At 41.2% G+C, this 16,026-nt stretch overlaps 1 protein-coding gene across 2 annotated transcripts in view; it reads right to left on the reverse strand.

Annotated features, from left to right (window-relative positions):
- rad18 (RAD18 E3 ubiquitin protein ligase) overlaps window positions 1-16,026 on the reverse strand; it is a 271,630-nt gene that overhangs the window by 31,389 nt on the left and 224,215 nt on the right. For both annotated transcript variants that reach the window (XM_078209405.1, XM_078209406.1), the window contains one exon: window positions 2,567-2,629. In XM_078209405.1, coding sequence (XP_078065531.1) covers window positions 2,567-2,629 — 63 coding nt within the window. The remainder of the gene's footprint in view (window positions 1-2,566; window positions 2,630-16,026) is intronic.

Genomic DNA, 16,026 nt, shown 5'->3' on the forward strand with positions numbered 1-16,026 from the left:
ACACCAAAACAATTGATGTTATGGAAAATTGTCTGACTTAATATGGAGTTTAATGTATTGTACAGAATTGTTTAACCTTAATGATCATATTAAATTAATGGACCATGGATTTTTTTTGTGACTAGTAAACTGCACCACCACAGAAAATTAAACACTCAGTTCATTGTTTCATGCTTCACTGATTTCACAAGTTGGATTTTAGCAGAACTATTCCTACCATCTGTTCAATAATGGATATGAGTTACTTCATATTAAGAGAAGGAAGCGACAATATTTTTTCCCTTATACTAGGTCCACTGGCTCCTGCCATCAATGGCTCCAAGGCAAGTCCAGCCTTTCAACTATGGGTCTTGACAATATTCCAGCAATAGTACTGAAGACTTGTGCTCCAGAACTGTCACACTCCTAGCCTAGCTGTTCCAGTACAGGTACAAAACTGGCATCTACCTGGCAATGTGGAAAATTGCCCAAGTATGTCCTGTACACAAGACACAGGATAAATCCAACCCCACGAATTACCACCCCATCAGTCTATTCATGATCATTAGTAAAATGATGGAAGGGGTCATCAACAGTGTTATCAAGCGGCACTTACTCAGCAATAACCTGCTCACAGATGCTCTGGTTGGGATCCGCCAGTGTCACTCAGCTCCTGATCGCATTATGGCCTTGGTTCAAACAAGGGCAAGGGAGCTAAACTCCAAAGGTGAGGTGACAGTGACTGTCCTTGACATCAAGACAGCATTGACCAAGTGTGGCATCAAGGAGGCCCCAGTAAAACTGGAGTCAATGGGAATCAGGGGGAAGATGCTCCACTGGTTGGAGTTATACCTGGTACAAAGGACGGTGATTGGAGGTCAATCATCTCAGCTCCAAGACATCACTGCAGGAGTCTCTCAGGGCAGTGTCCAAGGCTCAACCATCTTCTGCTGCTTCATCAATGACCTTCCCTCCATCATAAGGTCAGAAGTGGGGATGTTCACTGATGACTGCACAATGTTCAGCACTATTTGCGACTCCTCAGGTACTGAAGTAATCCATGTCCAAAGGCAGCAAGACCTGGACAATACCCAGGGTTGGACTATCAAGCAGCAAGTAACATTTTTGCCACAGTGATGCCAAGCAAAGATCATCTCCAACAAGAGAGGATTTAACCATCACCCTTGACATTCAATGGCATTACCATCGCAAAATCGCCCAGTATCAACATCCTGGGGTTACCACTGACCAAACACTAAACTGGACTAGCTATACTACCACAAATACTGTGGCTATCAGAAAAGGTTAAAGACAAGAACCCTGCAGTGAGTGGCTCACCTTCTGACTCCCTGAGGCCTTTCATCGACAAGGCACAAGTCTGGAGTGCGATGGAATACTCTCCATTTGCCTGGATGAGTGCAGCTCCAACAACACAAGAAGCTCAACATCATCCAGGGCAAAGCAATCCACTTGATTGTTACCCCTTCCACAAACATTTACTCCCTCCACCACCAACAAAGAGTGGCAGTAGTGTGTACCAGAATTTTAAATCACAATCAGTATTGGGAACAAGAATGTTGGGTGGTTCCACCCAACCCCAGTTTATCTGGTTGAAATCAACAAATTGCTCAGACTGGGGTATCCAATAGTAAATTTCTGATTTCCTACAATTTATGTCAGCCATGCTCTCACAAACATACCTTGCCTTGTCCTCTGCAACAGATCTTTCTTTGTTGCCCAGCCTACTTGACCACAATCTGCTGTCATCACCGCAGGCTTGAGTTCTTCCTGGACTTTCCAGTTTCTTTTTGCTCCATTATAGGTATTATGCAACATGCCACCATGCCCCTTTTTCTGCTTTACTCACAGCAGCAATCACAGCTTCTCTCCTGATAAATATCCTGGCCAGCTGGTTGGCCTGGGGGTAATCCTCCTCACTCGCTCTTCAGCCACAGCTTCTCTCTACATCACCCTGCAGAAGGTTCACACCTTGTTACAAATATACTTCCTATCCGTGACTTCTTGGATCCGTGAATTGACATTCTGGCTCTAGCTATGGACATTGAGTCATATCTGCTCCTCAAAATTGCCCTAACCCGATATATATTCCACTGTGTCCCTTGCCCAGCCTGTTGTAGCAGAAGCATGACTTTCCTCACTGGATTCCACCTTGACCTCTACCCTTTCTCTTCTGGCACATTTTCTTTATTTGAGCACATCAACTTATTCCACCTGTCCCATCTGATCTTCCAGTGCCTTGGATGCTCACTTCCCATGCTACCTTCCTCAAAAACAACTCCTTTAACCTTTGCACTGTGACTCCTCATCCTGTCCGCAGCCTCCTACTAAACACACAATATAATGCTAAGTTGTTACAGGGATTAGTATAACACCACGCAACTCAAGAAGTTGAAGCACTGAAGAACAAATTGAGAATTTTAGCATGGAACAGTTAACTCGTAGGGTTTACACATCTGCTGATACACTGGGAACATTTTTGCTCAATTCACTCCTAATGAATAAAGGAGAGTCAGGGAATGCAACTTGAAAATGAAAGGCAATTTTAATTGTGAAATGCTGTACTCACGTGGTTATTGATCCTGCAGGTTCCTGGGAATACACACGATCTCTACAAATATCAGAGTCGGAGCTGCACAAAGAGAATAAGGAGTTTCAATGAAAATCCAGAAACAAGTTAAATGCATTCATACTCCAGAAAAACCTGACCAAGATATCAAATGGGCTGAACAGTGCTGTGCATCTAATGCCAAACAGCAATAGGAGTTGGCAGTGATTCACTTCCCAATACTAAAAGAGAACAACATCTCTTGTAATATAACAGCACTTCCATAGAAATGGTCGCAATAAATCATCACCACATTCACTTCAACCGCAAAGATGGCAGGCATCATCGGGTTGTTGCTCAAAACACTGCCAAAATACTCTCTTCCACCTTCTTTTGTTGGGAAAAAGATACAAAAGTCTGAGGTCACATACCAACCAACTCAAGAACAGCTTCTTCCCTGCTGCCATCAGACTTTTAAATGGACCTATCTCTTACTAAGTTGATCTTTCTCTACTCTCTTGCTATAACTGTAACACTACATTCTGCACTCTCTCCTTTCCTTCTCTATGGACGGCATGCTTTGTCTGTATAACATGCAAGAAACAATACTTTTCATAATACATGTGATAATAATAAATCAAATCAATTCTCCATTATATCACTTATGCAGTTAATGTACATATAACTAACAGACAACACTTACACAGTTTGGGATTAGGGTGTGGGGAACAGAAATCACTGCCAAGTCTGATCCTGTCCTCCAATTACCATACATAGGTATTTTCCAGGAGCAATTAGTAGATAGTGACCAGGTTTATGAACCCTGTCTGATTTCATCATCCCTACTTACAATTGCTGAGGCCAGTCTCGGTCATGGATTAGTGGTAGTACTCGCGCCTCTAACGTAGAAGCTTGTGGGTTCAAGTCTATTGCTGATATTTCATAGCAACTCTGAGAGAGTGCTACACAGTTGGAGGTTTCTTCCTTTGGGTTAGACGTTAAACAGGCCCATTGGCCTTTTTAAATGGACATTAAAGATCCAACAGCACTATTTCAAAGGAGAGCAGGGGAGTTCTACCCCAGTGTCCTGGTCTATATTTGTCCCTGAACCAATATCACTAAAACAGATAATCTGGCCATTATTTGACATTGAGTTGGAATTGGACCTGGAAAACTCCTGACTGAGTTTAGATGGTAGCTGCTTTGGAATCAGAGGAAAGGAGGTTTGTAAATTAATTCCAAAGGGCTACATTTCCAGGCAGGAACTTGGATTTGGAACTCATTAAAAACAGGTTTCTTTTCATTCAATTTACTGATACATGTATAATGATCTCACTGCTGTCTATTAATGAAATCAGTTCATCTGGTCAGCGATGTTTCATCCTGCTGAGCACTAAAGATCTCTTAACATTTCACAACAAGCCCTCTAGCTGAATAAAGGAAAAATGGTCTTTTGAGTCAGTTTCTCTGAATATGGAAATGTTTAGAATTGCAGAACAGAAGAATACTTAAATGCATTTTGAATTGTTGGCATGAAGTGAAACATAAATAGTCTTAATTTGGCACAAAAGAAAGGACATTTGGAAAACTTTTAACTTGTATTATTTGTCATAAAAAATGTTGGAACATTGGAAAACCAGATGCAGAAAATTGTGATTCAGAGCGTTGCTCAGGATTCCCTGCAGCATCACTGTATCAGAAATATTTTTAAAACAGTTTACATGAATTTCCAGGTATGTTTAGAGAAGAGTACAAATTAATCCAAATTTAATTAATTTGACACCTGATCAAGCTTTTTTAACACCTCTGACTGTCTCCTTCTCTGGCTCCGTGAAATGCCATCTTGACAGTGCCCATCAATTCAAGTTGTTGCTGGATAGACCCCATTCCAAACCTGGAGGAAGTCCGTGGCCAGTTCACAAAGATGCACATTTTAAATTGATGCACACGTTCACTCTTGTGTGCACTCAGTTGTTTTACTGTTGCTACTGGTGCTCTGGAATCCATCATGCAAAATAATTAAAACAAATTCCAAAACATTGGGAACTGAGACAGACATAATAGAACTCAAAAATATCGTGGCTCCTTCGTACAGTGTGTACCACAAATCAGCCTTTTGATAATATGCATTATACTGGGGGAGACAATCCTGAGTGTATGGTCAGAACTGTAAAAGTGTTCCACAACGAACGCTCCATTACTTCTGGTGTCCCCCAAGAATCTACCTTTGACCGCTTATTCCCCATCTACATGCTGCCTCTCAGCGACATAATCTGAAAGCATATCAGTTTTCACAAGTATGCTGACGACACGCAGCTAAAACTCATCACCTCTCTCAACTTCTTCATTGTTGCTGAATTAAATGACTACTTATCATATATCCAGTATTGCATGAGCAGAAATTTCCTTTGATTTAATACTGGAAAGATTAAAGCCATTGTTTTTGGTCTCCGCTCCAAACTCTGTTCCCTTGTTGGCGACTCCATCCCGTTTCTTGGCAACGATCTGAGATGGAGCCACTCTATTTGCAACCTGTCATGTTTGACCTTGACATGAGCTTCTGACTCGCATCAAATTGTGTTCCTCTATCACACCTATGCTCACTGATGTATATCGGCTCCCAATCAAATAACATTTTGGTTTTAAAATTTTCATCTGTATTTTCAATATTACTTCCATGGCTTGCATTTTTTCTGTAATCTATTCCAACCTCAGGATTCTGAGACATCTGCACTCTTCTAATTCTGGCCTCTTGTGCATCCCTGATTTGAACTGCTCCTGTGATGGCTGTGTCTTCAATTGCCTAGGCCCCAAGCTCTGGAATTCTCTCCCTACACCTCTTTTCCTCTCTACACCACTCCCTAATTTAAGATGATCCTTAAAAATCCTATCACTTTGACCAAACTTTGGTTATCGGACCTAATATCGCCTTATATGGCTCAGTGTGATAGTTTGTTTTATAATGCTCATGTTTTTGTTGAATTCACTTCCCCAACACTAGCTTTAGTACTCGAGTGAAAGTTCCTCTACCTGATGCTTCTGGACTCTGTGAATATTGTCTGTGAAATTATTTAAGTTTGTTTAGTCATTGGTGTAGCTGTCAGGTTCTGCCAGGTTCAATGACATCCTTTTGCCTTCTTTCTAGCTGAAAACTAAGGAATGTTATCTTGTCAAATGCTCTTCTTGTTGGGCTCTTTTGGTCAGCTTTGGAACATTGTGTAGAATTTGCAGCCAGAAATAGGCCATTCAGCCAACGAGTCTATGCTGGTGATTCTGTTCCACATGAGTCACAGCCCAACCTATCAGCACATCTATTTCTTTCTCACTCATGTACTTACCTAGTTTGCCTTTAAATACATCAATGTTATTTAACTCAACCTCCCCATGTGATAACAAGTTCCACGTTTGAACCATTCTCTGGATAAAATTGTTTCTCCTGAATTACTTCCTGAATTATGAGTGATCATCTTATATTTTTGGTCCCTGGTTTGGTCTTTCCTCACATAGGCTCCCCCTGCCTATCCATTTGGAACCTCAGCTCTGGTATCATTGTTGTATATTACTCTTGCAATAATGGAGACTGTGACTGTGCCCAGTACTCTACGTGAGATCTAACTAAAGTTTCATTCATGTTTAATACAACATCGCTGATTTTCGTTACCATTCCTCTTGGAATGAATCTTTGCTTTTTTTAAATGTTAATCTACATGACAGGTCACAGTATCTTGACAAATGCAAAGGATCGACCCGTCAATTACTTTGGTCTGATTATGGTCACAGTACAAAGATGCAAATGTTGCAACGTATTTGGGAGACTGAGACAACCTTTTCCAGTTGGAATAATGTTACAACCAAATTCTGGAGATCTGAACTAAAAACAGAAAATGTGGAAGTATTCAGATTCCTCAGCTTTTTGGAGATGGAGAGGGAAGACACTTCTTTTAAACACACATCAGTGTACGATGATGCACACTGTAAGTAGTAAGCCTTGGAGATATGTGCAGTTATGCCTGGGAGCAAGCTGTCAGGTCTCTCAGGAGCACAGGGGTATGGCTTTTCTCCAGGTGCTCTGGTTTCCTGCCACAGTCCAAAGGTGTGCAGGTTAAGTGGATTGGCCCATGTTAAATAGTGTCCCAAGATGTATTGGTGAGCGAGGTTATCGGGGAAAATGCATGGGGTTATGGGGATAGTATAGGGGGGCGGTAAGATGCACTGTTGGAGAGTGGGTACATACTTGATTGGCCGAATGGTCCCCTTCTGCACTGTAGGGATTCTATCACTCTAGACCCCCACCTAAATCTTGCACAAGCATGGTAACTATAATTTGCAAATATCCATGTGCTTTTAACATGGGAAAAACAAGTCCCAAGGCATTTCAGTTGAAAACAGCATGCAAGATAAAGAAGAAGCTATTAGGAGCGGTGACCAAAAAGCATGGAAAAGGAATGGATTTTAACAAGGGCCTTGGAGAAGAGGTTGGTGGAGAGCCAAAGTAGTTGAGGGAGGGAAAGCCATACTGTGGTGCTGAGAAGGCTGAAGGCAGAACTGACAATGGTAGTGTGAGAGGTGGTCGGGAAGAATTCACAATATGCCAAAGATCAAACCAAAGCATAATCACCACTAATGCCTAATCAAGCACTAGTACTGCCCAACACTTACAGCTGCAGGAGAAGCAATCACTTTGTGACGTAAGAAAACCAATGCAAGTGAAAAATATTTAAGGGATGATCTGACTAAAGTAAGTTGGGAAAATCTGAAGCAATGAGTCAAAATATTCTGCAGAATTTTCGCATGACAGTGATGATATGAATTAGGTTCAAGCCTTGTTCGACCACATATAATGCTCCATATCTATACAAACAATAACAATCTATTCATTGTCTACCTGTATTCAGCCCTTGCTCACTGTATCAAGGCGAACATTGAAAGCAAAAAGCTTTGAATGTCAACTTCGCTAGAATGCATTAATACATTCTATTGTCAGTGTGGGTAATAATATAAGCAAAACGGAGGGATGAACGATACACGGCAGGAAGATTCCACATTCAATCCAATATTTTTTTAGCGACTTAACAGATAATAACTGGTACAACATTTGAATGTTATAATCAGTATGCTTGAATGAGGGAGAGGAACTCAGTTGGTCTAATAGTTTTTATGGGAAGTTGAATAGCAATATTTGAGAATAGTTGATGTGGCACAACATTTTAATAAAGGAGTACATGGCGGTTTATCTAACTTTCCACAGAAACTACGAGATATACTGAGTTATTCTTCTTAGTATATGCATCAGAAATGGTCCACTGGTTTATGTGTGAAATAGAAGCCAATTATGCTTGGAAAGTAAGGTGCTCACAAGGTAGAGCTGCTTGTCAGTGTGCATGTGAACTGTGCACACGCATTTATCCTTGGAAAACACCCAGCCCATTTTTAGAAAGTTAATGCACGAAAGTCACATGGCAGAGATATATGGTGAGCTATGATGCTTTGTGTAATCAAATACTCCATTGGCAATTACTGTTCCCCTAACATATGGAGAATGGCCACATGACCGAGCTAATTGAGGCTGCTGGCACCTATCTAATTGTATGGCAGGATGAGTCATTGCCTTCAGAAGGTGGGGGAGAAATAAAGATAAAACAGAAACATTGTCAGTGTCCTTTCCCAGATGTATCTGACTGGAGGAAAATTAAGCTGCACAAATTCTATTACAGTACATCAAAGCAAAGTGACAGAAACGAGATTTCAGGAATTTTCTGCAATGGGATTCCTTTTAGAAATATTAAAAATGTCTCAGCTTAGCTTCAACTGAAGAACAGCCATATTCTAGTTGTGTCCTTTCTTTCAAATAGGCAATCTTACATACCCATTTTTTAACAGTAATGAAGGTCCCACTGAGTAGAATCGTAGAAATCATAGAATTCATACAATGCAGAAGGAGACCATTCAGCCCATCAAGCCTGCACCAACAACAATCCCACCCAGGCCCTATCCCTGTAACCTCATTTATTTACCCTGATGATCGCCCTGAGACTAAGGGTCAATTTAGCACGGCCAATCAACCTAATCCGCACATCTTTGGACTGTGGGAGGAAACCGCAGCACCCAGAGGAAACTCATGCAGATATGGGGAAAACGTGCAAACTCCACAGATAGTAACCCAAGGCTGGAATTGAAACCGTTTCCTTGGTGTTGTGAGGCAGCAGTGCTAACCACCGTGCCACCATGCCCCCCTAAGATGCCCCTTAGTGTCCCAAGATGCACACTGGTTGTGTGGGAGAAGCGTGTAGACGCTGCACACTGTGTGAGAATGTGCAAACTTTACATAGGCAGTCACCCAAGACAGGAATTGAACCCGTGTCCCTGGCGCTGTGAGGCAGTAGTACTAGCCACTGTGCCACCGATCCGCTCACAAAGTTTCAGTATATAGTAGCATACTATATATATATTACTATAGTATAGTAGGATAGTACTATATTGTCCTATAGTATTATAGGGCAATACTAAACAGATAACTTTAATCTGATTACTTTGGATGAGATGTATTACTGTGGTTAGCACTGCTGCCTCACAGCACCAGGGACCTGGGTTCAATTCCTGTCTTGGGTGACTGCCTATGTAAAGTTTGCACATTCTCCCCGTGTCTGCATGGGTTTCTTCCAGGTGTTCTGGTTCCCTTCCATGGTCCACAGATACGCAGGTTAGGTGGATGGGCCATGCTAAATTGCCCCTTAATGTCCAAAGATGCGGGATTAGTGGTTATAGGGATTGGGGGGGGTGGGGAATGTGGACCTGGGTTAGATGCTGAATCAACACAGACCTAATGGGCAGAATGGCTTCCTTCTGCATTGTCTGGATTCTACAAGGAATGAATGTGACATTAATCCATTGTCAAGGAACTAATGCATATTAAGACAGTACTGTTGTTTGTCGTGCAATCTTGTTTCAGGAGGAAAGAAATGGAAGAGATACTCTTTTGAGAAGCAGGAAAGCAGAGGGACACAATCCATGCTGTTCTCTGCATAAGTGCCTCCTTTGCCAGAGAGGTGAAGTAATTGTTACCAAGTGAATGCTGCCTTGTGAACCTGTTGAACCTGAGAGAATGTCAGTGAAAAGACGGCTGACCTGCAGCTCACAAAGGTAAGCCATTAATATTAATCCATGTAAGATACAGGCCAGCCATGAATTGCTGCGCAATTCTTCCATTCCTTGGAGCGAGGAAACAGATCAGAACACTTTATGGGCATTCATACTTCACAATTACACCCTTTGTGGTTGAAAAGAAAATTACTGCAGTTTTTTCCTTTCATGGTTTGAAGTATTTATGCAGAACTCCGGAAATCTGTGGATTGCTGCTAAAAATAGTAAAAGAATTTTGACAGAACTGCAATTCAAAAGACATTAACTACATTTAAAATAATGTCCGGCATTTCATTCAATGCCTTGATTTCTTTTATAGATCCAGTAAAATTGAAACACTTTACTCTTATTCATCAGAGACTTGAAATGACTAAATACACACAAAAGAGAATGAGCCACACATGGCAAGAAGTTTCCCCCCCTCCCCCAGTATTGATCCTCGATCAATGCTGAGTTTGCGAGGGAAGTGTAGGAAGGGAAACGTGCATAATGAGCTTTCCAGCACCACTTCAGGGCATCTGAAAATGCTTTACAGCCAAAATATTATTGAAATCATAGAATCCTGCAGCGCAGGAGGAGGCCATTCGGCCCATCATGCCTTCACTGACTTCTTCCAAATTCAGTTCAGAAGATGAGTCGTATCGTACTTGAAAAGTTAACTCTGCTTCTCCCTCCACAGATGCTGCCAGCCCTGCTGAGATTTTCCAGCACTTTCGGTTTTTCTTTCAATCTCCAGCACGCGCAGTATTTTGCTTTTATAATATTACAATGTAGGCAATGCGAAGAGAAACAGCAAAATCCCAGAGGTAACAATGTGGTCATGACCAGTCTGTTTGTAGTGTTAGCTGAGGGATAAATACGGCTAGGTCACTGGGAGCAACTCTACTTTGTATTCAAAACGGGATCATTTTTTCTTGAGGTCAGACAGCCTCGGTTTAATGTCTTATCTGAAAGACAAAACTTCTAATAACTTGCAATGTGAAGCTGTTTGAATGAGTTGATGCAGAGTAAAAGCCCCTAGATTTTTAAAACCACACTATTTGAACTTAGCTGTAGATAGAAATCCTTAGGACAAAATATATAGTGACATGCCATGTCACTATATATTAGTGAGGTGATATGACTTCATCTGAAGTATACTGAAACCACCAAAGTAATGTAGGCTACCTGACCCACAAACCAATACAGTGTTAGACATGTGTCACCATTTAGGAGCCTGCATTCACTGGTGGAGTTCGTTGGAAGATTCCCAATCAGCAGATCAAGAGCTTAACATGGATGTACTGCCAGTTACCAGCTGGAAGATAGCCATGATCACACAACTTCGGGAAGCTGCTGTTCACTCTCAGTATTGACAATTTAGAAATTTATGGCTTACCATAAACATGATTACGATTTCCACTGTTGCCTCTGTCAAAATCTCTGGATCTTTGCTAATAAACACTTGCTGAGGCATGATTGGTGATTGACTGAAACATTTCCAGATTCTCTGATGGTATCCAGTCACATGCAGCAATGTATTACTACTCACATCAAAACAATGTTTGTGGTTATTTTGCATTTAACTCAAGTAGCTGGTGTCTCAGCCTCAGGTTTTTGTTTTGCTTCTCACTCCAAAAGAGTTGTTCTTGTTCAAACCTCTCTCCTGTCTTGCTCATTTTTCATATCTACTGTCTCCTCCATCATTGATTTTAATACTTTTTAATTACCAATTTGCTTCAGACCATTTGCCCTCACTGATCAAAACCTCCAGTAAATTAGATGAATTAGAGAAATTAGATCTTCACAATCCAACCAAGATGCACAAGAATTACAAAGCAGATAGCAAGAGCTATAAAAAAAGAGCTACAATTTTATATTCGGAACAAAAACAACGCTTATGATATTACTGTTGAATATACATATGGGAGAGAGGCCATGAGGGAGAGTCTGGCGGGGGGGAAGTGGATGTGAGGGGCAGGCTGGTGGGCGGGGGGGGGGGGGGGGGGGAAAGAGAAGCTACAAAGGAGGAGCGGCTGAGGGCAGTGTTGCGAGGGAAAAGCTGGTGGTGGGGGGAAGAGAGGCTAGTGGAGGAAAAGAGGCTGCTTGGAAGTGGCTTTTGGAAGGAAAGGCTTCAAAGGGGAAGCTGCTGGGATGGACAGAGGCCATGAGGGAGAGACTGGGGGGGGGGGGGGGGGGGGAGGGGAGAGGGAGGCTGCTGGATGGATGGAGGGAGAGGGGGGAGAAACGGGGACAGGGAAGAGGCTGCAAAGGAAAAAGAATAGTTGCAAGTTTGTGAGCAAATTAATAATCAGCTAACTGGGAGCCAGGAAAACTTGACACGGACTTCATGAATTACTTGAGTGTGGGAAACTCCGGCTTAAGGTTGCATTAAGTTCAGGAGCTATCGCATAGGGAAAAATGTAGTGGATTTATTATAATGTGCATTGTGTTAATTAGATAACTTTACACTGAACAGTTTAATTTCATAAGATAGATTACCAAAGCTGCCATATCACATTCCAAAGCATTCACATACTGAGAATTACTTGAGGTGCAGTGAGGTTAGGGACAAGCATGCAATGATTTTGCATATACTAAGATCCCAAACAGTAATGAACAACTTGCATTTTTGTCGTACTTTTTATGACCTCAGGACATCCCTTTACAGACAATGCAATATGCTGGAAATCTGGTAACTGTTGTGATGAAAGAAATGTAATGAGGCCAATGATCAATAAATTTAGGTGAATCTAGGATTAGGGTGCATAATCTAAAAATTAGAATCAGATCTTTCTGGAGTGAAATTAGGAAACACTTCCACACAAAAAGGGTTGTAGAAGTTTGGAATATTCTTCCAACAATGGTAATTGATGTTGGATCAAGGTTGAAATCTGAGAGGCAATTTTAAGGGTAGTAGCTGCCTGGTTAAAATCTCACAGCTTTGTCTATATGTGATGAAAACCTATTACCTGTAAACTCACAGTCCATGGAAGGCATATTTAGGGTGAAGGCTTTTTGTGTGTAGAAGTATAACAATTATTTTGAAAAAAAAATGTTGTCACTAATTTCTAACTGTTGTCCTGTGTTGATTTAAATATGGTGGTGTATAGGAAATTATTTTTTCCTTGTGTGCCGTGGCTCTGAGTTGAATTCTTCTAATTCTGGTTCTGTGCAAGTCCAAATACCCCACGTCAACACAAATACAGATGGTAGTGTCGCTACCTGACTGCATCGTCTAATGAAGGAATAAGTAAGAATGAAAAAACAGCTCCTGAAAAATAAAAACGATATCCTCTGAAAAACAAAAGGTAACCCTTAATAAATTTCAAGGAGAACCACAGAATCTCTACAGTGCAGCAAGAGGCCATTTGGACCATCGAGCCTGCACCTACTCTCCAAAAGAGCATCTCATCCAGGTCCTCCCCCCGGCCCTACCCCATAACCCCACACATTTACCATGGCTAATCTACCCAACCTGCATACTCCTAGACACTAAGGGGTAATTTAGCATGGCCTAACCTGCATGTCTTTGGACTGTGGGAGGAAACCGGAGCACCTGGAGGAAACCCATGAGACATGGGGAGAACATGCAAGCTCCACACAGTCACCCAAGACCGGAATCAAACCCCGGTCCCTGGTGCTATGAGGCCAGCAGTGCGAACCACTGTGCCACCATGAAAATTGACTCTTGAGCTGCTCCCAACTTCAACTAGGGATTGACAAGTTCCAATTAGCCTCACTGCCTGGAAGATTGGAGTTCGGAGAGAGAAGGACACACTGATCAGTAACCAAATTTTGACCTCATCTGCAAACGTTCCTGCAGAGGACACTGGATAGTGACCAGGAAAGTTTGCATGTGTGAATGACAGAAAATTCAGAATCAATCCCATTTGCATGTCACTAACTGTTCAGAAGAATGGCTCTTCAGGGCCTTCAGGAGAGGAGAGAAGATCCTCTGGAGGAAACGTGAACCTGTGATACTGCATAATTATTTCTTTAGACTATACACCTAAAAGTTTCAAAATTCTGTCACAAGTTATGGCCAGGCCAACTCACAAAACAATTTCTATTTCTCTTTTTGGCATGAGGGGGTGAGATATTTTGATAACAAGCCTGAGGCAAGAATGGTCAAGTGAAAATTCCGCAACCCACATATGCTAAATAACTATTGTCTGTTTTACTAGCATTTGTCATTTTATAACTGCATTATTACGGCTTTTGTTCTGTTTTAGCTCTTCCTCAGAATGTAATTTGCACTGAATTGTGGACAGTTTAATGATGAGGATCCAAAGAGTTGTTCATTTTAGATAAAATCCTTATAGCCAGCAGATGAGAAACTTTCGTCAATAGAAAGGTGACATATAAAACAGTTCCCAGAAATTAAAATTAGATTTTAAGATACTGGGTAGTGCAGTGTGCTTAACCACAGTAATGTGGGTTGGCATGCAGTTGGCGTTAAAAATCTCCTTTAGTTTTCTTCCCCCTGTTCCTGTTGACTTTAAGAATGTCCATTTAAATTGTCGGCACTATTGACATTACTGGATATAATTGAAGAAAATTAAAATGTCACATTTGTGCAGAAGAGCTGTAAGCATTTGTACTCGGCACCTAGCCCATTGTAAGCCTAATCAGTGACTGATGGTCGATATGTGTTAACTCTGCATTAGCCTGTACTGTATATGACAACAAATTCTCAAAATAGAAAAGCACTGACATTGCTAATCATGATGCACACTTGAATAAGTAAATAAACACAATGTTACTGAAATTGATCTTGATAATCTTTACGTTTTTAACTGGCGAGACCCTCTCCTATTGAAGGAGTTACTAATATTGAATGTCAACATAGTTTTATTGGGATTTTCACAGTAACTTCAATGTAGTGTTAATGTAAGCCTACTTGTGACACTAATAAACAAACTTCTTAATCCTTGACGTACACTTTTTACCAAACAGTTTAATGTTGAACTACTGGCTGAGTAATCAATAAAACCAGGGCAATGACGCAGCTAAGTATTTTTTGGCTCTAAGTCAAGCTGATTAAATCCACTCTCTAAATCAAAAGTCACTGGATTGCTACAGCATTGATTAGTGGTCAATGGAAGGGGTCAGGGAAGGGGAACTTTGGCTGTGGAGGCTTAACACAGATTAGGAAGCAGCTCAAACATCCTACTCTTTCTAAATCTGGGTGCAGAAGATGGATCTCTTGTTCCAGATCCCTTACTTTCCTCCTTGTAATGACTGAAGCCAATGGATGTAGAATAACTACTTTGTCAAATACACTTATTTATGAAGAATAGTATCTCTGTATGGACCCCCCAATATGAGGCTGCAAAGAAATATGCAATCTGTATTCCGCTATGACCTGAGAAAGAATGTGAATTGTTTTGCAACTTAATATACGAAGAAAATTATTTGAAAAGAGAAGGCGATAAGAGTTCCAAGACCCACAGAATGATGTATTTAGTGCAAATTGAAAGTTCTGGCGGCGAGAACATTTTCTCTGTCTACACAAATAAATCTCACCTGTCTCCAATATTCTCCTCTTGCAAGTAACTGAACTTTAAAGCCTTAAAATATTATAGCCAATATCTCATTTGCTAGTACAAACTATTGCTGGATATTGCATACTGCCACTGATGCCACTTTGATTCATAAGTTTTTACATAGAATCAGATATAAGCAATAAAATTCCAAAACCTACTTACTTACTAAATGTTGGTTTAAAGAAAAACTCCCTTTAAAGACCCTGTTTACATCACTCCTTAACCATCTAAACTCAAGTTCATGTAATATCCTGTCATAATTTAGTCCTCAATATTTTAGTGTCAGCTGCTCTCCAGTTGCACAGTGGTTAGCACTGCTGCCTCACAGCGCCAGGGACCCGGGTTCAATTCCCGGCTTGGGTCACTGCCTGTGCGGAGTCTGCATGTTCTCCCCGTGTCTGCGTGGGTTTCCTCCTGATGCTCCAGTTTCCTCCCACAGTCTGAAAGATGTGCTGGTTAGGTGCATTGGCCATGCTAAATTCTCCCTCAGTGTACCTGAACAGGCACCAGAGTGTGGCGTCTAGGAGATTTTCACAGTAACTTCATTACAGTGTTAATGTAAGCCTACTTGTGACACAAATAAATAAAATAAGTATTATCAATAAATGTTGTCCCTTACATGCACAGTTTACACAGGCAGTATTGAGAATGAACTGACGATAAAGCACCATCACAGCTAAGTCCACTCCTGTCTTCACCCAATGATAATGCATGCACACTTACTTCCGCGCTAGTGCAACATAATCAGGAACAATTGTTGTTCAATTTTTCACTATCCTCATGCTGGTGTGTAAAAGCCAACTGTAGACTCCC

Source organism: Mustelus asterias, chromosome 3, assembly GCF_964213995.1.
Source record: "Mustelus asterias chromosome 3, sMusAst1.hap1.1, whole genome shotgun sequence".
Taxonomy (NCBI): Eukaryota; Metazoa; Chordata; class Chondrichthyes; order Carcharhiniformes; family Triakidae; genus Mustelus; species Mustelus asterias.